At 47.3% G+C, this 27,292-nt stretch overlaps 2 protein-coding genes across 8 annotated transcripts in view; both read left to right on the forward strand.

Annotated features, from left to right (window-relative positions):
* GATA1 (GATA binding protein 1) overlaps positions 1 to 16,477 on the forward strand; it is a 32,833-nt gene extending 16,356 nt beyond the window's left edge. For all 3 annotated transcript variants that reach the window (XM_044443738.1, XM_044443737.1, XM_044443736.1), the window contains 4 exons: positions 251 to 646; positions 3,278 to 3,423; positions 8,189 to 8,314; positions 12,511 to 16,477. In XM_044443738.1, coding sequence (XP_044299673.1) covers positions 251 to 646; positions 3,278 to 3,423; positions 8,189 to 8,314; positions 12,511 to 12,825 — 983 coding nt within the window. In that variant the 3' untranslated portion in view covers positions 12,826 to 16,477. The remainder of the gene's footprint in view (positions 1 to 250; positions 647 to 3,277; positions 3,424 to 8,188; positions 8,315 to 12,510) is intronic.
* Positions 16,478 to 25,708: 9,231 nt separating this feature from the next.
* The window catches only part of HDAC6 (histone deacetylase 6), a 52,656-nt gene continuing 51,072 nt past the window's right edge, over positions 25,709 to 27,292 (forward strand). For 4 of the 5 annotated variants that reach the window (XM_044443739.1, XM_044443740.1, XM_044443741.1 and 1 more), the window contains exon 1: positions 25,752 to 25,779. In XM_044443739.1, the coding sequence (XP_044299674.1) occupies positions 25,752 to 25,779 (28 nt within the window). Of the gene's footprint in view, positions 25,780 to 27,292 lie in introns of all 5 variants that reach the window. The other variant, XM_044443747.1, reaches the window with a different exon arrangement.

Below are 27,292 nucleotides of genomic sequence, written 5' to 3' on the forward strand. Positions count from 1 at the left end.
TTTTAGTATTCTTCCACATGTCAGGCATGAGCCATGGCAAGGAATGTAGTTCAGGGATGAAGCCTTGATGCACACTGGCTGTAAATACACTCTTCTAGTCCCTCTGGGGAGAATTTCCTGTGCCCTAAAGGAACTCTAGGAAGGCCAGGGGGTTCTGTTCCTCCGGTGTAGGCCCACAGCCTTGAATGCTTACACCCATTATGCCACCATGTGCAACTAATGGCTCTTTATTTCTTCCCTATGCCAACAGTGCGGCAATTGTATCCTCTCCTCAATGGTTTGCAGTGGGTGGATGGGCACCCGTACAGCACAGCCACATGGGTCTCCAGTGCCTCAGGGAAACCCCATGTAGGACTTCCAGTCTACACCTCAGCAACATCCTCTTATCAGACCCTCCAAGCCCCTCCCTCGCCCAAGGAGCCAAGCCCTGATGACAGCAAGGGCAGCCCCAGATACCTGGAGATGTTGAAGACGGAACGGATGAGCCCCACTCACACCGAACTGCTGCCACTGGGGACTTCGACTGGAGCAAACCATAGCCCTTATGCTATGGGGCAGGACTATGGATACTTTCAGCCGGCTGGGAGCCCTCTGACAGCAGGATACTCCCCCAAATTACGGGGGGCAACACAGCTCTCTCCTACTGGTGAGATCTTCTGCTGGGCACCAAATGTGTCACAAGATAACTTGGTCAATGAGGGGTGGAATGGAATATACCACTTGAGATGGTGGGTGGGGGATACTCTTTTCAAATCTGTCCTTGTATTAAAAATCCCTAGTCAATGGAAGACCAAGCACAGGAAGACTTCTTGACTTTGTCCTTTGGCTTGTCCTTTGGTTTCCTGTTAAGTGGAATTTGGTCCTGTTGTTGTTTTGATGTCAGGAAATGTATGAAAACGTGATTCCCCCACCATTTGACTGGCCCCACCTTGGGGAAGGCTGTGCGTCATTTCTGCCCTTCACTTCAGTGAAGGATCAAAAGATGTCTTTTGAGATCGAAGTTATGGTCTGTTCTACCAGTGGAGTCTAAGGCTGACTGGTTAAGGGGGGTGGGTGGGAAGGGGCTTTATGCTACACAGCCTGCTGCGTTCTTTGCACATTAACTGAAAGGATGGGAAACTCCTCTCATATGTAGGGCCATGGCTCAGTAATGATAGAGCACAAGGATCCATTTTCCAGGCTTGGCATCTTTATGTAGAGTGCGGAAAGATCCCTGTCTGAAAACCCTGGAAGGCCCATCAGTGTAGGCACTTCTGGACTAGATGGGCTAAAGATAGCTTGCTATAATTTTTAATTCATTTGAGCATGTGTCCTCTTTTTAATTGTTTTTCCAGTAGGCATCAATACATTATTACTCCAAAGTAGAAAATAATTAAATCCAATTTAAAACAACAACAAAAGAAAAGTATCTTGATAAAATGGAACCTGTTTTTTTCTGTTCTTTTTTTCATCCGCATCTGTACCATCTTTGGCATGTTGAAGCTCTCTTAGCACACAGGCCAAATTCAGTTTCACAAAGCTCTTAGAGGCCACATTCCACTGGTGCATGAGGCCAAAGGAAGGGGTGGGCCCAAACCACAAAAAAAAAAAAAAAATACTAGTCTGGTTTAGCTTAAAGCTTTGTCTGCCAATAACTGCTTTTTAGGAGAGCCATTTCAACTGCTTAGAATTGGGGGAAAGACAGTGCAAAAGCCAGCAAATCACCAAACGCTTAGTGGGTGGGGTCAGGGAAAGGTGGCAGGGTCATTTTGGTAATCCTGGAAGGCTGGATTTGGTCCCCAGGGCTGGGGTTCCATGCACCAACTCAGCATCTTCTTGTTTAAATGGTAGTGGGCAAATATTTGCATAGAAATGATAAATGTGCCAATCATAGGGATCATCTAAATTACATTTCCCATATTAGTACTTTGGATGAGAAATGTGCTTGTGTGGAAAATACCTCCTCAGAAAATAATCCTCTGGTTGCTAGACAGCATCTAGATTGGCCATAGGATCCTCAGGTCAGAAAATATGAGTCCCGCAACCTCAGAAAAGGGCTTTTGCGGGTGGAAAGAGGAGACCATCAGTGCCAAGATACAGTGCACTCCAACCCTTTTCCCTTCTGCTCTGAGGTATTCCCACTTAGATTGCTAAAATCAGCCATCTTCAGTGTTTGGCCGGACAGGAGATGCAAAGAGGCAGTTTTCACTTGCTCCTTTCACCCAGCATATGACGCTCATAATCTTCTGAGATTGGTGGGTTATGAGTATCCCTATTGGATTACACCCTATCAAAATGTTTTCTAATAGCTCCTTTCCACTCAATGAATGCTCAAGGTGATTGAATTTTTAAAAAGCAGCCTACTTGATCAGGACTTTCCTGTCCTTGATGCACCCACCATGGGAGCTGACCAACTATGAAATAAATTTGCAGAAGCAATCAAAAGCTAAATTGTGTGCATAAATTTGAGTGCTCAAGAGTGGAAGTATCCAGAAGCAAATGCATAAAACACATGAGTGCCAGGAGTCCATCCTGCTGGAAAATCGTAGGATACATGTTCCAGATTTGGAATATGCCACAAAAAACAGGTACTGAAGATGAATTTAGAAGTTCTTGACCAGGTTTATAGATTAGCGGGAAAACCCTAAATGAAACAAAGTGCTAGCAGACTATCTTAACCATGAAGAGATTATTCTCCTTTGCCCCATATTAAAATGAACAAATATTGCATTTCCCAGTCTTTGAGGAGCCATTGCACAAATTAATTAGGACCTGCCTGCTTTCTTGTTCCTCCCCTTCTCTTCAGCTCAGCACTGCATCAGAAATTATAGTAGCATTTCCTAGACGTGAAAGGCTTCTCACCTTATTTATGTATTTATCATTCTTTTTAGTTCTTTCAGGGCAAACCATTTTAAGGGAGCACACAGATTTTAAAAAATACCCAAAGTGGATTCAACAAAAACGAATAAAACCTATATAAAACCACATTAGGCATCCACCATGTTGAAGCTAAGCAGGACTTGGGCTATCCTAAGCTTGGAAGGGAGACCGCTTGGGTACCACATGTAACCACTTTGAGTTCTACAATGGGAGAAAGGTGGAATATAAATATAGCAAATAAGTAAAACTAGAAGTTACCAATAAAATCAGTAAAAACAAATCAATGTATAAAACCAACAATCCAAGCATGGCAGGAAGCACAGTGGAAACAAATGAGGCTTTTTAGCACTTTCCTGATGACTGGGTGGAGCTGTTATGCCCTCTTTTCTTGATGTTCTGTCTCCATCTGTTCCCTCAGAGGCACGTGAATGTGTGAATTGTGGAGCCACAGCCACACCCCTGTGGCGAAGGGATGGCACCGGTCACTATCTCTGTAACGCCTGTGGGCTCTACCACAAGATGAATGGACAGAACCGGCCTCTCATCCGGCCCAAGAAACGCCTGGTATGTCTTCCCTCTTCCCTCAGAGATCACTACTTTGCTGTTATAATAAGTTTTCTCTCCCAGCATTACAGTTGTCTGTCTGTCTAAGAGCACACTCTTGTACATGGAGAAAAGTCAAACCAAAATGCTGGATGGGGAACATGGGGAATTGTACAACGTTTCCCATTGAATCATGCACAGAATTGTGTCCTAAATGAGCAGTTTTTAAAGAGCTGCATTTTCTAAATTAGTAAGTTGCAGCTGCAAATAAGCAAACCCTAAAGGGTTGGAGAGTGGGGAAGATGGGAAATGATGGTAAATTAGCGTGAAAGGAGCTAACCTTTCCCTCTGTAAGGGTGCAGACCCAACTGTGATGGTCTGCCCTCGGAGCCAGATGGTTCTGGATGGATTCCTGAGGGCTCTGGGGGATTTTCCAGTTGATAAAGCTGGCGCTTCTGTTGATGCTCTGGTTGAACTGTGGAATGGGGAAATGGCCAGAGTGATTGACACGATCACCCCTAAGCGTCCTCTCCTGCCAAGCAGAGCCTGTCCATCTCCATGGTATACGCCTGAGTTGCGGGTGATGAAGCGGGTTGGGAGACAATTAGAGCACAGGTGGAGGAAATCATGGGATGAATCTGACCGAACATGCTTACGTGCTCATTATCAAGCCTATGCTGTGGCGGTGAGGGCGGTGAAGAAGAAATCCTCACAGTGCCGTCCAGTGGAGTTTTTTCGAGTGGTACATGGGCTGATATACCCCGGCCCTAAGAAAGATCCTTTTCCACCATTGATGGCCCGCTGTGATGACTTTGCCCAGCACTTCAAGGAGAAAATCGCTCAGATTCATCATGAGCTGGACTCCACAATTGATTCAGATCCCTTAGGGGAGACACGAATGACCCCGTCTGGTCAGGTATTAATGGATGAATTTCAGTTAATGCAGCCCAATGTTGTGAACAAGGTGCTTGGACAAGTACGCCCTGCCACCTGCTTACTCGACCCTTGCCCTTCGTGGCTGCTGACCAAAGCCAAACACGGGATTGGTTCCTGGATCCTGGAGGTTATTGATGCCTCTCTAAGGGACGGCCGGGTGCCCGCTCCTTTAAGGGGAGGCGGTAATCAGGCCTGTCCTAAAGAATGCATCTCTGGATCCAGAGATGGCCGCCAATTATAGACCGGTGGCCAACATCCCATTTTTGGGCAAGATGTTGGAACGGGTGATGGCAGAACAACTCCAGGTACACTTGGATGAAACCGATTATCTGGACCCATTTCAGTCTGGCTTCAGACCTGGGTATGGTACTGAATCTGCCTTGGTCGCCCTGTATGATGACCTGTGCAGGGAGAGAGACAGGGGGAGTGTGTCCCTGTTGGTTCTCCTGGACCTCTCAGCGGCTTTCGATACCATCAACCATGGTATCCTCCTGGATAGGCTGGTGCGGTTGGGAGTAGGAGGCACTGCTTGGCAGTGATTCCGCTCATACCTTGAAGGCCGATTCCAGAAGGTGGTGCTGGGGGACTATGGCTCTGCGCCATGGCAACTATGCCATGGAGTATCTCAGGGTTTCATTTTGTCCCCTTTACTATTTAATATCTACATGAAACCACTGGGAGAGGTCATAAGGAGGTTTGGGCTGCAGAGTCATCAGTATGCTGATGACACCCAGCTCTATCTCTCTTTTTTGACTGATCCAGGTGAGGCAGTGGCTGTACTGAACCGGTGCCTGGCCGAGGTAATGGGCTGGATGAGGGCCAATAAACTGAAGCTCAATCCAGATAAGACAGAGGTTCTGTTGGTCGGTGATTCTTGCTCCTGGGTAGATGACTTGGGCCTTGCCCTGGACGGGGTTGCACTCCCTCTAAAGGACAGAGTCTGCAGCTTGGGAGTGCTCCTCGACCTGGAGCTGTCCTTGGAAGCCCAAGTGACAGCGGTGGCGAGGAGCGCTTTCCTTCAGCTTCGGTTAATCTATCAGCTGCGTCCCTACCTGGAGGAAGATTGCCTAGCAACAGTAACACACGCATTGGTTACTTTCCGGTTGGACTTCTGTAATGCGCTCTATGTGGGGCTGCCCTTGAAGACAGTCCAGATACTTCAGATGGTTCCAAATAGAGCTGCCAGGATGCTGTCGGGAACTAGGCATTATTCTTATATAACCCCAGTCCTCTATCAGGTCCATTGGCTTCCCATCGAAGTCTGGACTCAATTCAAGGTGCTGGTTATTACCTATAAAGCCCTAAATGACTTGGGACCAGGATACCTTAAGGAACGCCTTTTTCCCTATTTGCCCTCCCGCCCCCTGAGTTTGGCAACAGAAGCCCTCCTCCAGGAACCCTCTGTGGAAGACGTTAGGAGACAGAGTACCCAAAGGAGGGCCTTCTCTGCGGTGGTGCCCTGACTATGGAATGCGCTCCCCAGAGAGGTCCGCCTAGTCCCGTCTTTATATGCTTTTCAGCGCCAGGTTAAGACCTTTTTATTTAATTAATATTTTAATATGTTTGAATATTGAATTTTAATATTGTATTTCCAGCCAGAGTGGGTTGTCAATTTATTTATGCTGTTAGCCATCCAGAGACGCTGGTAATTGGACAGCATACAAATTTCATAAGTAAATAAATAAATTTCTAAAGCATTAAGACATTACAGAATAATAAATATGTAATAAAATGACAATGTTTGACCTCATATAGAATAAATACATTCCATTATGGAAACTGCAGAATAAAGTCTATTTCTTCTCTTGATAGGATGAGTTTATTAGTCTTGGCTATCTCCAGTACATTTTGTTAACTTCTCCTTTGTACACATTGTACACTAAGCACACTTTTCTCATATTGTGCCCGGAAAATCTGAAAGTCATGAAAACATTTCAAATACAGTCACCTCAATGCGAAAGAAAGATCACAATCAGTAATATTCATAATCAAGTAAAATCGTTCAAATCTGTACTTTCCCTTGTAGTATGATAAATTACATCAACTGTTGATAACAGTGAGTGGTGGCATTGGAAAATGCTGGCAAGAGCAGCAGGGATGAAATCTGTGGTGCCTAGAAGCCAAGGGTGTAAATCCTACAGAACTTGCACCAAAGTAACCTGGTATGGAAGACCCACCACTCTAGAAGTTAGACAGGAATTGTATTACCAATCTCCAACAAAAGCAGAACGCCAGGAAACTCCTGACTCCACCCAGATACTGCTTACTCCAGTGCCACCTGGTGACTGAACTATATAATGACACTATCCACACCCATTCCCCCTTTTGTTTAAACAAACAGTTCAACAAATTAGAATCGTTGTTAGGGAGTTGATATATTCAGTCACCCTCATTTCTAAATCTTCCAAATAATTTGTCCAGAGCCAGTGCTGAACTGTGCTGTAACATCACCATCAGCCTTAAAAGACTGCTCTGGCAGAGTCTTGGTAAATGAACTTGGTTTTTCAGGTACTGTTTGGCATTTGGTGATTGTACCTTTTTAGGAACAGGAGAAGATGTGGTCATGACGAGTTCCACAATCATTTTCTCAATAGAGAGTGTTCCATATTTAACTCAGGCAGCACCTGGAATCAGGTGTGTCTCTTTTCCAATGTTTGCTATCAGTTCTCTCTCTCTTGACTTGAAATGTGATTTTCTTGCAGTGAACTGTGCCCATTATAGAAATATTCATATTCCCTTGATCATTTGAGATGGAACCTTTGTCCAAGGCAGGCCATTTTGGAATGAAATACTTCTCTAGAGTTGATATGGGTGTTCTACTTTGCCCTTCCATTAGCAATTCCACTGGGCCATATCCTGTAGCTTTCAAAGGTGCTGACCTGTAGCTTAAGGAGCAATACATGGGACATTCTGTCTCAATAATTTATTTGCTGCCTGTCTGTACTCTCTCTATTTACCTAACTGTGGCTTGAGGATAGTGAGGGTTAGCAGGTCATGCAGTAACATTTCTAAGATATCCAGAATGACTAGAATTCTGCTACTGTACATTGGGTTGCATCACTGGCTTCCAGTCCCCTTGGCATCCCAAAGAAAACAAAGGTATTTTGATGCTGTGGGTATTTTTATGGCTGATCTTTCCCTCACTGATCCTTTTGGGCAGATCAGGAAAAAAGGCTTCCAACTGCATACTTTGCATGTTAAACTGGCCAGTTGGGCAGGCTTTGTAATACAAAAGATGAGTAGTGTAGAAATTAACAAAAGACTCCAGCAAGGTTAGAATGTCAGCAATTAAGAAAATATGGCTCAGTGCTAAGCTGGTTCCAAACTGGATCCTCTTCCTCTTTCCCAGCCAAAAGGCGTTCACCCCAACTTCAGGGTGGCTCTTACTGCTTCTGATTCAGATGGTGGGAATGTTGGATGCTATTCAGTTGCTCTGCCCTTTCCATCTGGTGCTAGACTATGATCATGTTACTCATACTCCCATCTGACTCTGTTCAGTAAAGTGTCCCACAGAACCAAATGTGGTCTGGTTCTCACTGGTTGCTTGGCCTGTGGTTGGGCCTGCTGGCCTTGGCATTTCAATGGAGAATTCTGACCCTACCGTACTGGTTTATGCAAGAAAAGTTTCTCAGAATATTCAGTTTTCCCAGGCTGTAAAATGGGAATGATGCCCTACCCCGGTTACAGCACTGCAATAAAGAATTAAACAAAAATTGCAAAGCCTAATCTGCCCAGAGACCCTCAGCTATTGGGTTGTATAGAAATGAATAAACAAATAATATGCTCCCCTCATGCAATTGTGGAAAGGATCTGTTTCTATAATTAACCACTGTCATATTCAACTACGCAGATTGTCAGCAAGCGAGCTGGAACCCAGTGTAGTAACTGCCAAACAACAACCACCACACTCTGGCGTCGCAATGCGAATGGAGAACCCGTGTGCAATGCCTGTGGCCTCTATTTCAAGCTCCACAACGTAAGCAGAAGCAGTGAGAGGGTGGGTGGGAGGGGGAGAAGGGGCATCTGTGTGAATGTGACTGATTCCAGCCAAGAATGGCTTGGAACAAAGGGTCCAGGGTGGCCTGCTTCACAGAGGACAATCTTCTATTTGAAGAGCTATCAGTCCTCTCTTTGATGGGCTGTCCAGTCCATGTCTGGTTGAAAGCCAAACCCTCAAGAGGAGAGCAGGGAGAGGCCTGAAGCTACCCATCTGCTGTCAGGACTTGAATAGCAAACTGAACAGGCACTCAGCGCCTTGGCTCACCATCTTCCCCACCCTGTTTTTCAGTTTGCATATCTACATACTAATCATCCCATGTGCATTTGATTTGAATTGCTGTCCCCTTCTGCTGTTATTTTTGGTGATCTATTTTCTTGTTCCTGCATATGCCTAAACTGGGCACCTTATGTACTCCTCTTCCTTTGCTGGATCACACCGCACACCATGTAAGAGAGGGGAAGCATTATTATGTTGGTTTTATGCCGAATGAGGAAGGGCACTGAACAACATATCTCCTTCTGACACCTGGTAGCCTCTTATCCCCACCCAAAGGATTGGTGATGACTCACGTCAAGGTACAGGCAGTTCCCAAATTACAAATGTCCAAGCTATGAACAACCCATACTTGTAAACAAACTGCCATAAAGCGTATTCATTTTTTTTAAATTACTGCAGGAAATTGTCATCACCATTGAGAAATGATGCAATACGGGAGAGAGGGAGGCCTCCAAAGCAGGCCTTCCTGCTCACCCATGGAGAGGAAAATCGCTCTGGCATTTCTTGGCTGCAAAGAGGAAGCACCGATGAGTTGACCGGGGGTGGGGGGGGGTAGAGATACTAGTGGTTTTCCATTTTCACGGGGGTCTTGCGCCCCATAAATGTAGAGGAACACGTGAACCAACTTACATACAAATTTAACTTAGAAGACAAATTTCCATTTTCTCAGGAGAGGAACTTGATCATAACTCGGGGACTGTCTGTATACATTTCTCTGGAACTGAGAAAATACTTTTCCATCATCATAATTGCACTGCTAACGTTTTTGGAATTATAATATTTTGGATTCTATAAAGCTGTCAAAAAGTCAGTACAAGGCTAACAGAATGCCCACAGTTTATCCTGCATGTGCTTTAAAACAGGACATTCCCAGCTCAAATCTTAGCATTGCTATAAACTCAAGTAGTGGCTTTGAACAAGCCATCCTGCCAAACAACACTATATACATGTTATTTAGATCTGATGGCACCTCCTTCTAGAACAGCCCTCACCAACATTGTGCCATCCAGATGTGTTAGCATTTCTCACCTGCACTCGGGCTGGTGGGGGGGCATTTTCAGCAAAGTGGCAGCAGAGGGGTTAACATTTTGCCTACCTCTTATCTGCAACTCCTGTTCCTCCTAAGATTAGGACCACAGGTTTCCTACCCCTGGCCTAGATGTTTTGGTGTAAAGGAACACTCATCCTTCACTCTTGGCAATGCTGCCTAGGGCAGATGGGAGTTGCAGGCCAGAACAAAGAAGGCCACAGAATGTCCACCAGTGGCATAGAGGGTAATCTTTCCTAACCAAATTGTACAAGATGGATGTGAGATAGATAGATAGATAGATAGATAGATAGATAGATAGATAGATAGATGTTTGTTTGTTTGTTTGTTTGTTTGTTTGTTTGCAGTTCTGAACAAATAAAAATTATGCCCCCCACCTGGTCTGATCATTTGCCGTGAAGCATAACAGTAGTACTAAAAATGACCAAGAATTAAGTTGGATACTATTTGCTTGCTTTCATTATTAAATCGACAGTTCTTCATTACTGCCCCTTTACATCAGATCTATGATTAGAGCATCCCACAGAGGGATACTAGCTCAGTGGCAGAGCAAATGATTTGCATGCTGAAGGTCCTGGGCTCTGGCCCCTGCAGGTACAGCTGGGAAAGACACCTTTCTAAATACTAAGCTGAATGGACTAGCGGTCTGACAGCTTCCTGCGCTCCTGTATTCCCTGGACCATTAAGCTGCTCAGTCTCCTCTGCTCTCCCCCTCTGAATTTTGGCACCCCAAGTGTTTGCTTCTATATTGGGCCAGCAAGGTACATCTATCCTCTATCTGCACTATATACTGCAAATTGAAATGTTCAATTGATACCCCAGATATCCAAGACTGCATATCACTCTAGCTGTCTTGAACCAGACCATTCCCTTATAGAGTCATAGAACAGCAGGGTTAGAAGGCCAAGAAGACCATCAGGTCCCATCCCCTGCTGGTACAGGATGTCAAGTCACACCATTCCACTCAGGTGACTGTCCGTTTTCACCTTGAATGTCTCTATTGTGGGAGAGCCCACAGCCTCTCTAGGCAACTGGTTCCACTGTCAGGTTGCTCTGACAGAAAGTTTATCCAGATGTCTAGCCTGAATCTGGTGTCCGTAATTCAAGTTAGTTGTTCCATGTCCTATACTCAAGGATGAGTGAGGTCTTTTCCTTTCTCTTTCTGACACCTTTTGAGGTATTCATAGAGTGCTCTCATATCATAGTCTTCTCAATGCAAAACATGCCCTGCTCTCCCAGCCTCTCATCACAGGGCTTAGTTTGCCCTCCTCTGAACCCTTTATAGTTTTCTGCATCTTTCTAAAACTTGGGTGCCCAGAACTGAACACAGTATCCCAGGTTAGGTCTGACTAGTGCAGATTTAAGGGGAACCTAGCACCTCTCCGGCTCTGGAAGTGATGCTTCTATTTATGCATCCCAAAATAGCATTTGCCCTTTTGCAGCTGCATTGCATTGCTGGCTCACATTTAGCTTGTCGTCTACAACAACTGCTAGGTCTTTTTCTTTTTCAGTGCTGTTGAGTCAATTATTCCCCATCTTGTTTCGATGCATTTGGTTTTTTCCCCTAGGTAGAGAACTTGGCATTTGTCCCTGATGAATTTCATTCTGTTGCTTTCTGTCCAGTGTTCTAGCTTTTCTAGGTCACCATGGATCTTCTTTTTATCTTCCGGGGTATTAGCTATTCCACCCAGTTTTGTGTCATCTGCAAATTTTATTACTCTTCCCTGGACCTCCTCTCCTAAAGATGTTGAAGAGCACTGGTCCCAGGACTGAGCCCTGTGCCATCCCACTCATTACCCCTTTCCCACTTGAGAATTTGCCCTTGATGAGCACATTCTGTGACCAATGTTGTAACCAGTTGTGGATCCACCTAATAGCAGTTCTTTTGAGCCCACTTTTTGCTAGTTTATCAGGATGCCACGGGGCAATTTTTGGATGCTTTGCTAAAATCTAGATAAATTGTGTCCATAGCATTTCCGCTGTACATTTGGGAGGTTACCCAGTCAAACAATGAGATTAGTTTGGCATGACTTATTCTTAAGAATTCTGTGTTGGCATCTATTCATCACTGCATTTTATTCAGGGTGCTTGCAGACTGATTTTTTAATAATTTGCTCCAGTATTTTCCCAGGGATTGATCTTAGATTGATGGGGCGGGGGGGGGGGGGGGGGTCTACATTCCCTGATTAATCTTTTTTCCCTTCTTGCCCTTAGGCTCCAAAACACCAGACAGTCCTTTACAATGCAGATCTTTTTTGGCACTTTGCAGCTAATAGGACAATGCAACTCTAAGAGCCCTCTAGCAAGCTGAATAATAAGCCTCTGCACATGTAGAGAGTTGAACCCAAACTGGAAACTTCTCCCCAATCCTTTCCTTCATCCTCAGGGTGTCTCCCACTGGTGGAAGGCCAGCCAAACCTGTGCAAGCCCTCTACCTGGGAAGCTCATCTCTCCCAATGCCTCATCATAGGCAAGGCACCAATACTCCCCTCTCTTCCAAAATGTGTCTGCTCTCAGAGTCAGTCTGGGAAACTGGGGGCAGCATCCTTGATGCTCCTCCTGCCCACCTTTCACCCCTTCCTTGGTGTCCTTTTCAGAATCTGGCAACACAGGCCCTTGGAAAGACAGCAGAGTGAGTGCTGGGCCCATTCACTGCACTAGTAACCCTCTAGAGGGCCATAAATTGTTCTCCTCTGCTTTAATCTCTTTCCACAATTCCATGTTTGGGTTTGTTTGTTTGTTTGTTTGTTTGGTCCTTCTGCCCTGCCTTCTGATCCCAGTAGCGATTTCTGGTCCTTGACCTCTCTGGATCACATACTGACTCATGAGTGCTTTTTGTACCTTCCAGGTGAATCGTCCCTTGGCGATGCGAAAGGATGGGATCCAGACACGGAACCGCAAGGTCTCTTCAGCCAAGTCCAAAAAGCGCAAGGGAAATTCTGGGGATTCCTCAGTTGCCACAAGTGCCCCCTTGGAGATGATGCCGCCGCCGCTGATGGGGGATGAAGCCGCTGCCCTGTACAGCCTCAGCCCCATGATGCTGCCAGGACACTTGCTTCCCTTTGGACCCAACCCACACCTTCTAGGGCCTCCACCAGGCTTCCCTCCACAGGCCTCTCCTGCCTCCCATGGCTCCCCTGGAGTCGTCTCTGCACTGGGGTAAACAGCCTCCTGTAACAGGGCCCAGACAGTCAAGTGCAGAGACTCTGGGACTGAACTGCGGAGGGAGTAGCATCTTATCAGCTCATAACCTTTTGAGGCAGCCATTTTAAGTGCTTGCAGTTAGGGCCCCTTGAAATGACAGGTGAAAGATGCCCACGGTAGGAGGGACTTATTTCTTCAGTCTGCCTTCTCAGATAGAGACTATTCTTACAGGCTGAAGACACCATGATGATAAAGGGTATGTGTGTTCCCCAGTTGTAAGATTTCAGATTGCAGGTGGGGGATCACATGGTTGAATGCTTCTAAATATTTGTGGGGGAGGACAAATTACCCATGCAAAATCAAATCAGCAAATGAGAGAAAGGACTAAGCTAGAACCCTTCTTCCTGACATCTGCTTGCTCATTTGTGGAGTTTATTGTAATACACGGAGGTACGTTATCATGCAGTCCCCTACCTGCTTTCCCAAAGGAACAGTTTCACCATCTTATACACCATCACATCTGTTGTTTATGTGAAAAAGGCCACAGACTGAAGTGAGCTCTCCAACTCCCCCTTTTTGCGGTTCCCTCCCCCTAGCCACAAATAACTGCTCTCCATCCAGCTCCACACATACTCTCTCTCTTGCTCATTCTGCAGCCCCTCCTCAGCTACTCAACCTAGGTCTATCCATCCACCTGAATAATCTGCATCTACTTTTCTTTATGGCTATGAACCCCCTGAGGAATACTTCACACAAGTTTCCTGTGTATGGAGCTGCAGCCTTGATTGCATGGTAACAGGGCCATTGTGTACATTTCCTCACCATCACTCAGACTGGTAGATTTGGGCTTTCATGACCTGAAGCCATGATTCTGCACACAACATAAGAGCTGTGTGGGAATGTACTGCGGGTCCATCTAGACTAACACTGTTTGGAAAGTGGCCAGCCAGCTGCCCATGGAAAACCACAAGCGGGATTGAGTGCAGCAGCAGCACCTACGCACCCAAGTTCCCCAGCAAATGGGGTAGATAGGTATACTGCCCCGATACTGAAGGTAGCATATAACCATCAGGATGAGTGGCCCTCACCTGTTCTTGTGGAAGGGTATGCCATCGTTTAACTGTGCTCTTGGTGAAGAAGGTCTTTCTCTAATCTTTTTGAAATCTCCTACCAATTACCTTTATGCGAGGACCCTTTGGGTTGTATTAATATGACAGAGGGAGAAAAAACTCTCCCTACCCGCTTTCTCCACAGCATGCATCATTTTGAATGCCTCTGTCATGTCTTTCCTAACTCAGCTTTTTCTGAACACAATAGCCTCAGGGACTACCCTATACCAGGGAGATGCGCAAATGCAAAACTGTCTGGTGTCATTTTTGTGATGAAGAGCATTTGCATTCATTGTTTGCCATGTGTGTGACGAATTCCCTTTGCCTTTTTTGGCCATCAATCACTAACCTTCATATGTGCCCTTGTATCTACCACCTGATCCTCTCCATGGGCTAGGCTGTAGTGGTGCGGAATGTGAGCTCTCCATGTTTTGCTGGTCTGCACCTCCCATCAGCCTTGGGCAGCATAGTCAATAGTGAGAGATGCTGGGACTTGCAATTCAAAGGCATAGACAGAAAGACAGGAAGCTGCTGCGTCCTTGATACAACTCGGCTCAATACTGTCAACACTGACTGGCAGTGGCTCTGCAGGTTTCAGGCATGGCTGTTTCCTTGCCCTGCTTCGACATGCCAGAGACTAAACCCGGAGCCTTCTGCAGGCAAAGCACCAGTAAGCTACAGTCTCTCCCTGAATGTTCCCAGTATCTTTGACAGGGCAGGCAAACAGCAGTCTGAGAGTTCAGTGCAGTTCCCCAGAGCTTCCCATCTGCCCACCCCCCAGGTCTCCCTTCCAAGGCCTCTCCCCAGATTCATATCTTGGTTGCTTTCTCCAACACTGCCAAATGACACTTTTGCTCATTGCACTCCACTCTGAAAATCAGCAGAGAGGCTGGCAAAAGTCTCTCCTTGTGTATCTGAGCCACTTGATCCCATTTGTCTGTATGGGGACAGTTTATACTGTTTCTGCGGCAGGACAAAAAGGGTTGGGGTGTAGTGTGTAATTAAGGTTGACTTCCTTTGGGAAGAGGTCGCAAGAGGCATATGGCCTTTTGTAATATTCACATTTCTTTACAAGTACATAGTTTGAGGTGGAGGTACAGCTCCAACAGATTGCCCCAAATCCTCTTGATTCTGGGCAGGCTGCCAGCACCCAGATTGCTTTTCAGGGTTCAAAACAGATTTCTGTGTTTGCACTCAGTCTGCCTGATACTGCAATTTGCCAATCTGTTCTTCTTTGTACATCCTGATCAGGCTTGATTATTTCATCTTTAACTTGAGGTTACAGAGAAGTCAGCCTCTTGTCTAAGGGTTTTATACTAAAAGCAATTACTCAGCTTTTTAGTTACCATGGCAATATAACCATCAAAGAAAAGCAGCACCTTGTTGAGCCTGGCCTGTGTTATTAATCTCCTGTCTAAACTCCAGTTTAAAAATCACCTGTTGGAACAGACCCTGGAGGTCATCCAGTCCAACCCCCTTAAACTTACAGCAAGATGATCAGCAAAGCTTTTGACCCACATGCTTTGATTCCTTGGTCTGCAGAATGGAAGAACCACATGCTTGAATGCTCTCTTGTAGAATATCTGCACACACAATCACCATGAAGTAGTTCAATCCGGGAAGGGCTCTACCATGTGTTTCTTCTGGCTGTATAAGTTGTCCTTTTGTCTTGGAAGGAGTGAGTGCTGTGGGACATGATAATGTTGGTTGGATTTTCTGTGTCACAGTGAGCCCCATCTTGTGTGGTTTACTTCTTTTTTAAAAGGGGAAAGTCTACCAATGTGTTTTAAATGTATAGAGCTCCCTAAGACAGACTGTAGGCAAATTGCAGTTTGACATAAGAATATACCTGTTGTTGAAGGATGTAAAAGCTGCCTTGCTGAATCAGGCCGAAACTCACCTAGTTGCAAGAATTCCAGTTCTGCATAGTCAGCAGCAACTTACACTGGGAGGGTCTACCTGAATTTGCTCTGCATGAAACTATCAGGATGCATTCTGCCGTTCACCTCTTCCTATTCTATACAAACATATCTCCAACTACTCTGGAATGGACAGAAAATGCTTTTCTGAGCTCCCATTCATATGTTTGCTCTTCTAGCATCATCAAAATCAATCCAGCCTACCCAAACCCTCCTTCCCACCTCTCATATGTTCTCTCCCTGTGCATTGATATCACACATGCTTCTCTGAAAGACCACAAACCACAAGAGGGGAGAAAAGAATAGGGGGCATGTGTCATTTTCTGACACAGGTAATAACCATGGTCACTTTGTTGGCTTTTGTAAACCTGCTGCGCTTCCATCAATATCCTGCTATTTGGGGCTGAAATTTGTTTCAAGGTTCCTGAGAGCGTGTGAAAAAGATGTATAGAGTACCTTGTGTTAACAACAGAAATGTCAGGGTGAATGTCATTTCTATAGGTCCAAACTATGGCATGGCTTGGGGTACAGGTGATGAGTTCCCCACATAGAGTGCCAGCTTTTCCCAGTGCCTTCTGAAGTATTTTGTGTAATTCAATGAATGTTTGAAATAAATTCTAATTCACATGGGTCACAAACGAAATGATTGCACAGGCCTCACTGAAATAAACGGGAGCTGTACAAGAAGATGGTTGCTTGCCTCTCAGTAGGACCAGCCTCTGTCAGGAGGGTGCTCCCCTTTCTGAGACTAATGGGAAATGTGTTAAGCTTCAACAGGCTGGCACAGCCCATGATTCTCCAGTCTGAATGCACCCCACTGGGGTGCAATAAACACTGTTTTTGCTATGTACCTGGGGATGCAGAAACAAAGAGGGTGATAAGGGCCTGACAGATAACTATACATACCTGCTGGTGGACCATGTTCAGTTTGGGGGTAGGGGCATAGCTTGTGCACGTAGAAAACCAAAGGTGGACCATGCCAGCAATTTATTTACTATACTCATTAGTGCAGCTGCTGGAGCTGGGACAGAAGTCAGCTGGAATCCCTTAGTCCTCAGCTTCTCCTTCAGTGCTGAGGAGAGCAGCTAGACCTGTTGTTTATAGCAATGCAGGTTTGTGCAGCTCTCTGGATCAAGGCTGCTCTGGGGCTCCATCTGGTAGCTAGAACCAAAATGTCCACCTCAGTATTTGCAAGATCAGTCCCATGCCCTGCAGGAGCTCTCATCCTCCTGATGAGTGCCAGCTGGGAGCCCTGCAAAGAGAGCTGTATAAGAGCAAGATCTTTGCTTCAGAATTCACCTCAGCAACACAGACCACCCTGTCTGGTGTAATGGCTGCCTGCTCCTGCCTTTCTGTCTCACCTCAGCAATGCAGCCATGCCACCTGTGATACAGTGTGGCTCCTGCACCTTGCCTGACCCTTGCTGCATCTGGATCCTGCTGTGTCTCCTACCTTGCTCTGTTGCCTCAGCAATACAGGTTTTCCTGCTAGCTGTGGTTCAGCTCCTATATCTTGCCTGCCTCTTGCCATGTATCCTGCCCCAAGGTATTGGCACTTCTGTCTTCCCAACTCTCTGCCTTTGAGCTTATTCATGACCACATCTTTGTTCTGCCCTGATCTGCCCTTCTGCTTCCTGACCCTGGCCTGTTCTGTCAGTCCGACCTGGACTTGCTATCAAACCCTGTTACTGGACTCTTAGCTCTGCATCTCTGCAGGTTCTACTGCCTGGTCAGGGTGCCTCTGTCCTGTCTCCTGCTGCCCACATCCCAGCCACTGACAATTGCTGGCAGTCCACATAGGTGAGCACTTTGCTAGATATGCACCACATTACTGATTTTTGTCTACATCCCCAGCAGAGTGGACAGACTTCAGTCCTGGCACCTATTTGGTATGCCACTGAATATGTGATGCAACTAGAATTATCTGAGCATGTGTCAAATGTCTTCATTGCAGCCACTGATTAAGCATAGACACATGTCCTTTATCATGTCAAAAGCAGGCTGGAGTTTGGTTGTGTTTTTACATTTAGGAGGAAACTATATATTACACTACAGCTATATGTAATAAAGCCCTGAAGGACCTTTCTTTGGAAAACACCCTTGAAAGAGGGTGCTCTGTGTCACAGAAAGGATGAGAGGCTTCTCCCATCATGCCAGGTTCAATGTTCCAGTACCCAGCTTTCCAGCCCTATGTGTCTCACAATTTCACCAACAAGGAAAGTTCTTGATTCTGGTATCAAAGCTAGGAATGTGTGTCCTACAAGTGAAAACAGACTATAGGCAATAAAGCAGCTCTGGCTATTTTTTAAAGTCTCAGTCCAGTGGTCCCTTTACGTACATACAGTTTTGTAAGTGATGGCCTAGCCTACCAGAAGTCCAAAACAAGCTTGGCTTTTTAAGAGTTCTTGGAATTTTAGAGATGCTTTCTATAGCACCATCAATGCATATATTGTGCTTTGTTGTTGTTGCTAGTTGCAAAGATGTACCCATTGGGAGCCCATGGGCAACATTCCTCCACCCTTTCCTGTCCTGCACCATCCCTTGGAGTGCACCCAAGCGCACACCCACTGCCCCAGTGACTCCATCTAGCCATCTCATTCCCTGCCATCCCCTTCTTTTGCCATCAATTGTTCCCAGCATTAGGCTCTTCTTCATCATGGCCTCTGTGCATCACACATATGGGTGCTGCACCTGCGCAGTGCCTAAGGCCGGAAGATTAGAAAGCTAATGGTTTTTGGTGGGAAACTCTGCTCCCCTCCCCCTCAGTAGTATAATAGAGCGCAGTGTCCGCCATTTTCCCCAGTCTTTTGCGACCGCCGTTTGCTGTGCCTTGTGCCTGTTCGACTCTCGCTTTGACTACCGTATTTGCTCCTTTTACTCTTATCGTTCTTATTGTTCTTCATTGTTATTACTCCAAGTTGTTTTTTCCCTTGTTATCTCTCTCTCTCTCTCCCTCTCCCTCTCCCTCTCCCTCTCTCTCTCTCTCTCTCTCTTTTCTTTCTTTCTTTCTTTCTTTCTTTCTTTCTTTCTTTCTTTCTTAAAACATTTTTATGCCGCCCCATTCGCCGAAGCCTCGGGGCGGCTTAAAACAATAAATAAAACCAATAAGTTAAAATATACATATAAATAATCATAATAATTTAAAACACACAATATAAAATAAGCCGCCCTGGCCAGATAAAATTCAGTGGTATTAACATTTAAAATGTTGCTTAAATAAAAAGGTCTTCGCCTGGCGCCGAAAAACAAATAACGACGGCGCCAGGCAGACCTCTCTGGGGAGCGCATTCCATAACTTAGGCGCCACCGCTGAGAAAGCCCTCCTCCAAGTAGCCACCCTCCTAATTTCTCTCACAGGGGGCTCCCGGAGAAGGGCCTCTCCCACCGATCTCAGGGGGTGACTGGGCATATATGGATGTAAGCGCTCCTTCAGGTAACCAGGACCCAAGCCGTTTAGGGCCTTATAGGTCATTACCAACACCTTGAATTGGGCCCGCACTTCAATGGGGAGCCAGTGAAGCTGACGGAGAACTGGAGTCATGTGAACATAACGTCCAGTCCCCGTCAGCAGCCTGGCAGCTCTATTCTGCACCAATTGAAGTATCCGGACCATCTTCAGGGGTAGCCCCACGTAGAGCGCATTACAGAAGTCAAGACGGGAAATCACCAGCGCATGAGTCACTGTTGCAAGGCAGTTGTACTCCAGGTAGGGACGCAGCTGATGAATCAGCCGAAGCTGGAGGAAAGTGCTCCTCGCCGCTGTTGTCACCTGAGCTTCGAGGGAAAGCTCCGGGTCGAGGAGCACTCCCAAGCTGCGGACCTTGTCCCTAGGAGGGAGTGCAACCCCATTCAGGACAAGGTTCCATTCACCTTCTCCAAAGCCCGAACCGCCAACCAACAGGACCTCCGTCTTGTCTGGATTGAGCTTCAGTTTATTGGCCCTCATCCAGCCCATTACCTCGGCTAGGCACCGGTTCAGTACAGCCACTGCCTCACCTGGATTGGTGGAAAACGAGAGGTAGAGCTGGGTATCATCAGCGTACTGATGGTTCCGCAGCCCACACCTCCTGATGACCTCTCCCAGCGGTTTCATGTAGATGTTAAACAGCAAAGGGGACAAAATGGACCCCTGCGGTACTCCATGGCAAAGCTGCCATGGCGCAGAGCCATAGTCCCCCAGCACCACCTTCTGGAATCGGTCGTTGAGATAAGAGCGGAACCACCGCAAGGCGGTGCCTCCGACCCCCATCCCGCAAGCCTATCCAGAAGGATACCATGGTCGATGGTATCGAAAGCCGCTGAGAGGTCCAGGAGAACCAACAGGGACGCACTCCCCCTGTCCTTCTCCCTGCACAGGTCATCGTACAGGGCGACCAAGGCAGATTCAGTACCGTACCCGGGTCTGAAGCCGGACTGAAATGGGTCCAGATAATCAGTTTCATCCAAGAGCGCTTGGAGTTGTCCCGCCACCACTCGCTCTAACACCTTGCCCAGAAACGGGATGTTGGCCACTGGTCTATAATTAGTGACCATCCCTGGATCCAGTGACGCCTTCTTCAGGACTGGTCGGACTACCGCCTCCTTTAAAGGGGCAGGCACCTGACCCTCCCTCAGAGAAGCGTTAACCACTTCCAGGTTCCAATCCCATGCTTGGAATCCTTTATTAACCAAGATGGGCAAGGGTCCAAAAGGCAAGTGGTAGGACGTACTCGTCCAAGCACCTTGTCCACATCATCAGGCCGCAATAACTGAAATTCATCCAATAATTCTGGACCAGACGGTAGCGTTGGTGTCTCCCTTAAAACCTCTGAATCAATAGTGGAATCCAGCTCGTGACGAATCTGAGCGATTTTCTTCTTCTTTGCTAAAACAAACAAACAAAAATATTATCTTATCCCTCTTTACTATCTCCTATTTCTTCCCTTTTTCTCTCGATGGCACAGCAAGCGGCTTTCCGCAAATGCGCGGAATGTGGGTCCAAGATGTCCCCGGCGGACCTGCATGACTTGTGCTTCCTCTGCCTTGGCGAGGGGCACAGAACAGACAAATGCCGCCATTGTCTGGCGTTCACCAAGCAGGCCCGTAAAAACAGGGAGAACCGCCTGCGTAAACTCCTCTGGGACCAGGCATTAAGGCAGTCGGACCAGCTTGCTGCAAAATCTGGGCCTGCTCCGACTGCGCCCGCCAAGCGCCCGGCTTCTGCCTTGGCTGCCTCTGGCCAACGCCTGGCTTCTGCTTCGGCCACACCTGGCCAGCGCCCTGCGGCCATACCACCCATGCCTCAGCCGCACCCATCAGACAATGGGACATCGGCATCTGGAGCCCAACAACCGCTTTCTCCCGCATGCAAACAGTGGGAGAAAAGGAAGCATGGCGGGTCGGATCAGTCTTCTCATAAGAAGGCGAAAAAGGATAAGGCAGGCAAGCCAACTCATAAACTGAAAAAACTTCGTGACTTGGGTTCATCAGCCCCATCGATCCCAATGGCTGCATCGGTACCAACACCATCGGTACTGATGCTACAAGCAGCGATGCAGGTCATCCCGCCGGGATCTCCGGGACAACCGGTTCCTCAGCAGGGCCAGTCCCCTGAGCGACCGAGGAGCTGCTACGCGAGTCCATCTTGGATGGAGAAATCCAAGATTCTCCCTCCATGGCTCGCTCGCCAATGCCAATGCCGCCGGCCAGGCCTAGGACTCAGTCTTCCGCTTTTCCACCGCGGTACCAAACACGTTCAGACGAACGACGCGAAGAGGAATGGTTCCAACCCTACTATGAAAATTACGCATCAGGTTGGGGAGATTACCATTCCTTCGGCTTCCACCCACAGCCAAGGGACCGTTCTTCACCTTCTGTCCGCAGGTAAGCCCCATCTACTTCAAGATGTGCAGAGCCTGAACACCCAACTTCACTGGGGAGTTCTTCGTCGGGCCCGTACCACTTCAAACCCGACTCCGGCTCCGAGGCAGACTCCACCTCTCCTGATGTTGCTATAACATCACAGGGCCCAGCATCTCCTGAAGAGCTGCACATCTCCTTCGGAGAGCTGATGTCGAGGCTTGTTTGGTCGCTCGAGATCGAGGCACACCAGCTCGATCTGAGCACCGACAAGTTCTACGACATTGTGAGGGGAGAGCAGTCACCTGCTATCGTTCTGCCATTGATCACAACATTGCGGCAGGTGATGATCCAGCCTTGGGAACTGCCGACTCAGCCACAGTCCACCATACAGCGATATGAGGTCATGTATTGAGTTTGAGAAAGGGACATACCGTTCCTTCTACATCACCCCAAGCCGAACTCCGTGGTGGTTAAGTCATCTCAAGGCAGGGAATCCAGGGGACACACTAGCCCTCAAGACAAGGAGGGAAGGAAAATTGATACTCTGGCATGCTGAGTCTATGCGGCCTCTGGACTCGGCCTTCGTATATCTAATTACGAAGCCACTCTTGCCAGGTATCAGTTTTTCATTATGCAAAAACTGGACAATGTAGCTGCCTCCCTGCCAGAGCAACAAGATCTGGCCAGAACCTTCATTAAGGAGGGCATGCAGGTGGCAATTCAACAACTGTCAACAGCCCGCCACCATGTCGACACTGACTCTAGAGCCTTGGTCGGTGCCATCTCACTTTGGAGGCATGCTTGGCTCAGAAGTTGCAATTTCCCCAATGAAATGAAGAGGCGCATTGAGGAAATGCCCTTCGATGGCTCGGGACTCTTCCACTCTCGAATGGACCATAAGTTAAAGTCCATTCATGAGTCCCGAATGATGGCCAGACAGATGGAGCTACCAGCACAACAAAAACGTAAGTGGGCTTGGTCGGGTCCATCCTATCAGTACCAACTCCCCCCGAGACAACAATACCACCAACGCCAGCAGCACAATATGCAGCAACCTCAGCAATGGTTCCAGCAAGGCCGCCATTTTGACGAGAAGCACCAGCGCTGACGGGACGGGCGAACCTCTCCTCCATCTCAATACCCACCTACCCCCCTTCCTTCTGGGGACCAGCTGCAAAGCCGACTCCCCATTTGGGAGTCCATCACATCTGATCAGTGGGTCTTATCCATCATTCAGCTCAGATACAGAATGGAGTTCGATACTGTTCCTCTGTCGAGCCCGATCCAGGTTACACCACGCTTGCAGGTGCTGGAAGACGAAGTGCAACAACTGCTTCGTAAAGGAGCGATCCGACGGCTCTCCCGTTCTCAGGGAATTCATGGATTCTATTCAAGATATTTTACGGTCCGTAAATGGGATGGTGGTCTCCGTCCAATCTTGGACCTCCGAGATATTAACAAATTTATTAAACCTAAGAAATTTTAGATGACTACCCTTCAAAATATCCTTCCATTGCTGAGGAGAGAGGATTGGTTCGCCTCACTGGATTTGAAAGGCGCCTATTTCCACATCTTGATTCACCCAGGTCATAGACGTCTTCTGCGCTTTACCGTCGGGCCCGACATATGCAAATTCAATGTCCTTCCATTCGGATTGGCTACCACTCCGAGGGTCTTTACGAAAGGCATGGCTCCAGTGTGTGCGCACCTTCAGCTTCAAGGCATCCAAGTACCCTTACCTGGATGACTGGCTTATAGTTTCCCAGACCCAGGAAGGCCTCCTTTTAGCCGTCGACAAGACTTATTCTTTGATGGACAATTTAGGACTGTGTATTAATCGTGAAAAATTGTCCTTTGTTCCTGCGCAGGTAATCAACTTCATTGGAGCTCGTCTCGATTCCACTCTAGCGAGGGCCTTTCTCCCTCCAGCTCATCAGGACAGCCTTTGGTCCTGTATTCATCGGATCCGACAAAACAAGATCATCCTGGCGCTCTCCATTCAGAAGCTTTTGGGTCATATGGTCGCCACTGGAGCTATTGTCCCTCATGCCAGGCTCCGACTACGTCCTCTCCAATTATGGTTCAACAAAAACTTTCACCCACAACAAGATTCACCCGACAAGCCAATTCAATTGCCTTGATCTATTCTACAGACGTTGACATGGTGGACGGTACCGAACAATTTAAATATGGGTACCCCATTCCAGACGCCTCACCCAACATTGACTCTTTATACCGATGCTTTGCTAATCGGGTGGGGCGCTGTATGTGCGGGACTTTGGTCTCAGGGCACTTGGAACCATCAGGAATCGTTGAGACATATCAACTACCTCGAACTCTTAGCAATTTTCAAAGCTCTTCAGTCTTTCGAGGACACTGTTCATCAGCAAGTAATTCAGATCACATCCAACAGCATAGTCGCTGTGTTTTACATCAACAAGCAGGGCGGGACAAAATCCGCAACCCTAGCTCATCTGTCCATGAACATTTGGGAATGGTGCATCCCAAGGGGTATAACTCTTCTGGCGGTCCATCTGGCTGGGACCAACAACAAGGAAGCCGACGTCTTGAGCAGACACATGTCGATGACTCACGAGTGGGAGTTAGATCGACAAGTCTGCAATCTATGCGAGATGTTCTGCTTCAGAGCGGGCATGGGACCGGGGTCAATGGGAGATGCCCTTATGATCCCTTGGTCCGACATCAGAATTTATGCCTTCCCGCCTATTCCTCTATTGACGAAAATCATTTTGAAGATCGTACACGACGGTGCCACGGGAATCCTGATTACACCTTGGTGGCCCCGCCAAGTGTGGTTCTCCACCCTTCTTCAGATGTCGGACAACACCTTTCTTTGCCTCCCGTCGATACCACAACTGATAACTCAACAAGACAGCACTGTCCGTCACCCAGACTTAACTTCATTGAATCTCACGGCATGGCGAATTCGTTGACTGATGGTACTGACTCGGTACCAAGGGCTACTCGGTTGTTCGGTACCTCTACTTATGAACCTTAGGAGCTGCCTCATCCCTTGGTTTCGATAGACTTTGTCTCGGGATCAAGTACTTTAGACCCAGACATTCAGAGAATTCTTGAGACTGCTCTACGACCTTCAACATGGAAGTCTTATGCAGTGAAGTGGCGCCAATTCTCATCTTTCGCTGAATCACATTCATTTGCTCCAGCGTCAGCCTCGATCAAAAATATACTTCAGTTTCTTCTACAGCTACATCGTTCGGGACTTAAGCCGTCATCTATTAAGGTTTATGTTGCAGCGATATCACATTACCGTGGTGTGATACTGGGTTCATTTGTGTTCTCACAGCCTCTTATTAGGAGGTTCCTTAAAGGACTGCAGAATCTTCACCCTTCCATTCGACCTGTCATGCCTACATGGAGTCTTTCAGTTGTTCTTCAAGTGCTTACAAGACCTCCATTTGAACCTTTGGCAACCGTTGATCTGCGTCTTGTATCCTGGAAAACGGCCTTTCTTGTGGCTGTTACATCAGCTCGCAGAGCTAGTGAACTTTGCACTCTTCGAGTAGATCCGCCTTATTTGAACTTTCACAAGGAGAAAGTTGTTCGAATGGACTCTACATTTTTGCCCAAGGTAGCCACACCGTTCCATTTGAATCAAGAGATTGTTTTACCAGCCTTCTTTCCATCACCGTCGAACCCGATCGAGAGAGCCTTGCATACTCTTGATGTGCGTCGGTGCTTGGCTTTTTACAGATCGCGCACGGAATCCCTTCGGCTTTCCAACAGACTCTTTGTTAAGTACTCTGAGCATAACCAAGGGTCTCCTGTCTCATCACAAAGACTGTCAAAATGGATAGTTCAAACCATTGTATTGGCGTATCAACTTGGCAAGATAGACTTACCTGTCATTCCAAGAGGTCACTCCACAAGAGCAGTAGCAGCTTCTTCTGCCTTTGCCGCGGGAATCCCGATCCAAGACGTTTGCAAAACTGCGACTTGTGCTGCTCCGTGTACTTTCGCCAGGCATTACTGCCTTGATGTGCGTGCCAGATAGGACTGTTCCTTCGGTAGGGCTGTCCTCTCCGCCATTCTTCAATGATGACACCACCCTCCTCTGAGTCTGGTAAGCTTGCTACTGACCCATATGTGTGATGCACAGAGGCCACGGCGAAGAAAAGCAGGTTGCTTACCTGTAACTGATGTTCTTCGAATGGCCATCTGTGCATTCACACAAACCACCCGCCGGCCCCGTTCGGTGTTGGTGAGTGGATTTCTTCATCGGTACCATACCTTAATATTCATGGTACCTATCACACTTGTTGTGATATATTTCTCTCCCACAAGGGGGTGAACGATCCGTCTTTCAAAGACTGGGGAAAATGACGGACACGCCACTCTATATATACTACTGAGGGGGAGGGGAGGGGAGCGGAGTTTCCCGCCAAAAAGCGTTAGCTTTCTAATCTTCCAGCCTTAGGCTCTGTGCAGGCACAGCACCCATATGTGTGAATGCACAGATGGCCACTCGAAGAACATCAGTTACAGGTAAGCAACCTGCTTTTCTCCAGGGAGTCCTTCCTTCTCATTAGATGGCCAAAGTATTTGAGTTTCATTTTCAGTATCTGGCCTTCTAAAGAGCAGTCAGAATTGATTTCCTTTAAGATTGACTGTTTTGTTGTGCTGGGGGATGACATAAAAACAAAAGGCCCAGTTCCCTAGCCCAAGGGATTTATAATTTTACATTGTGACAGTAGGTGACTTCGGAGAAGTAGAAAGTCGGAGGAGGGGGGCAGGATAGGTATGCACAGGTGCAGTTATGTGTGCTTAGCTGAGGCTTCATAGAATGTGAGTGTTGAGGAGTGATTTGAAAGAGGAGATAAGAGAGCATCACTCAAGGGATTCTGGGTGGGAGCTCCAGCAGACATAAGGTGAAACAAGGGAGAATTGTCTGTGCATGGTGGTGGGGAAGGGTGAATTGGGGACAAGGAGGTGTGGGTGGTTAAGAATGGCAGAGCTATTCTACAGGAATGATTTTCCTGCTCCTTTGTTTCTTCATGGAGAAAGAGCACCATCTGTCCAATGGAGACACCCCGCAACCCTGTCTAGAAACCTTGCTTCTTAATGCACGCTCTTCTCATCCCATCCCACACACAATGTTATTGCTTTCCCAGAGCTGTTAGCATCTAGAATGGCTCCAAGGGAGGCCTGGTTTTGGTCTCCCTTGAAGTGATGATGGTATCAGCCAACGACTCCCCCCCCCCCCTTTTTCCCACATAGAGCCATCAAAGGAGGCAGTAGGGACTTTATCTGGCCCATCAAGTCATGGCCCTTGGAGGCTTGCATAATGAGGTCATTGCTCCCCACGCAGTCCCCTCTCTCTGATAAAGGGCTGGCACAGGCACTGGGAACAAGGTTTCAAAGGTTGCCAAAGGCAGGAAGAAACAAGGATTGGTGGAACTGACTCCCCCTCGCCTGGACTCCAGGCCCAATCACAGGGTTTGTTCCATCCAGTGGCACCAAGCCGACTGGCTGAAGGAGACTCTTCTGGGGCTAGTAAGAAGGCAAGAAATTGCTGGGTGGGTCAGAAGATTTCAGAACAGCTACAGGGTCTCATTGGCTTTGAAACCACTCTGGTG

The sequence above is a fragment of the Varanus komodoensis genome, unplaced genomic scaffold (assembly GCF_004798865.1).
Source record: "Varanus komodoensis strain SLA01 unplaced genomic scaffold, ASM479886v1 scaffold42, whole genome shotgun sequence".
NCBI classification, from domain to species: domain Eukaryota; kingdom Metazoa; phylum Chordata; class Lepidosauria; order Squamata; family Varanidae; genus Varanus; species Varanus komodoensis.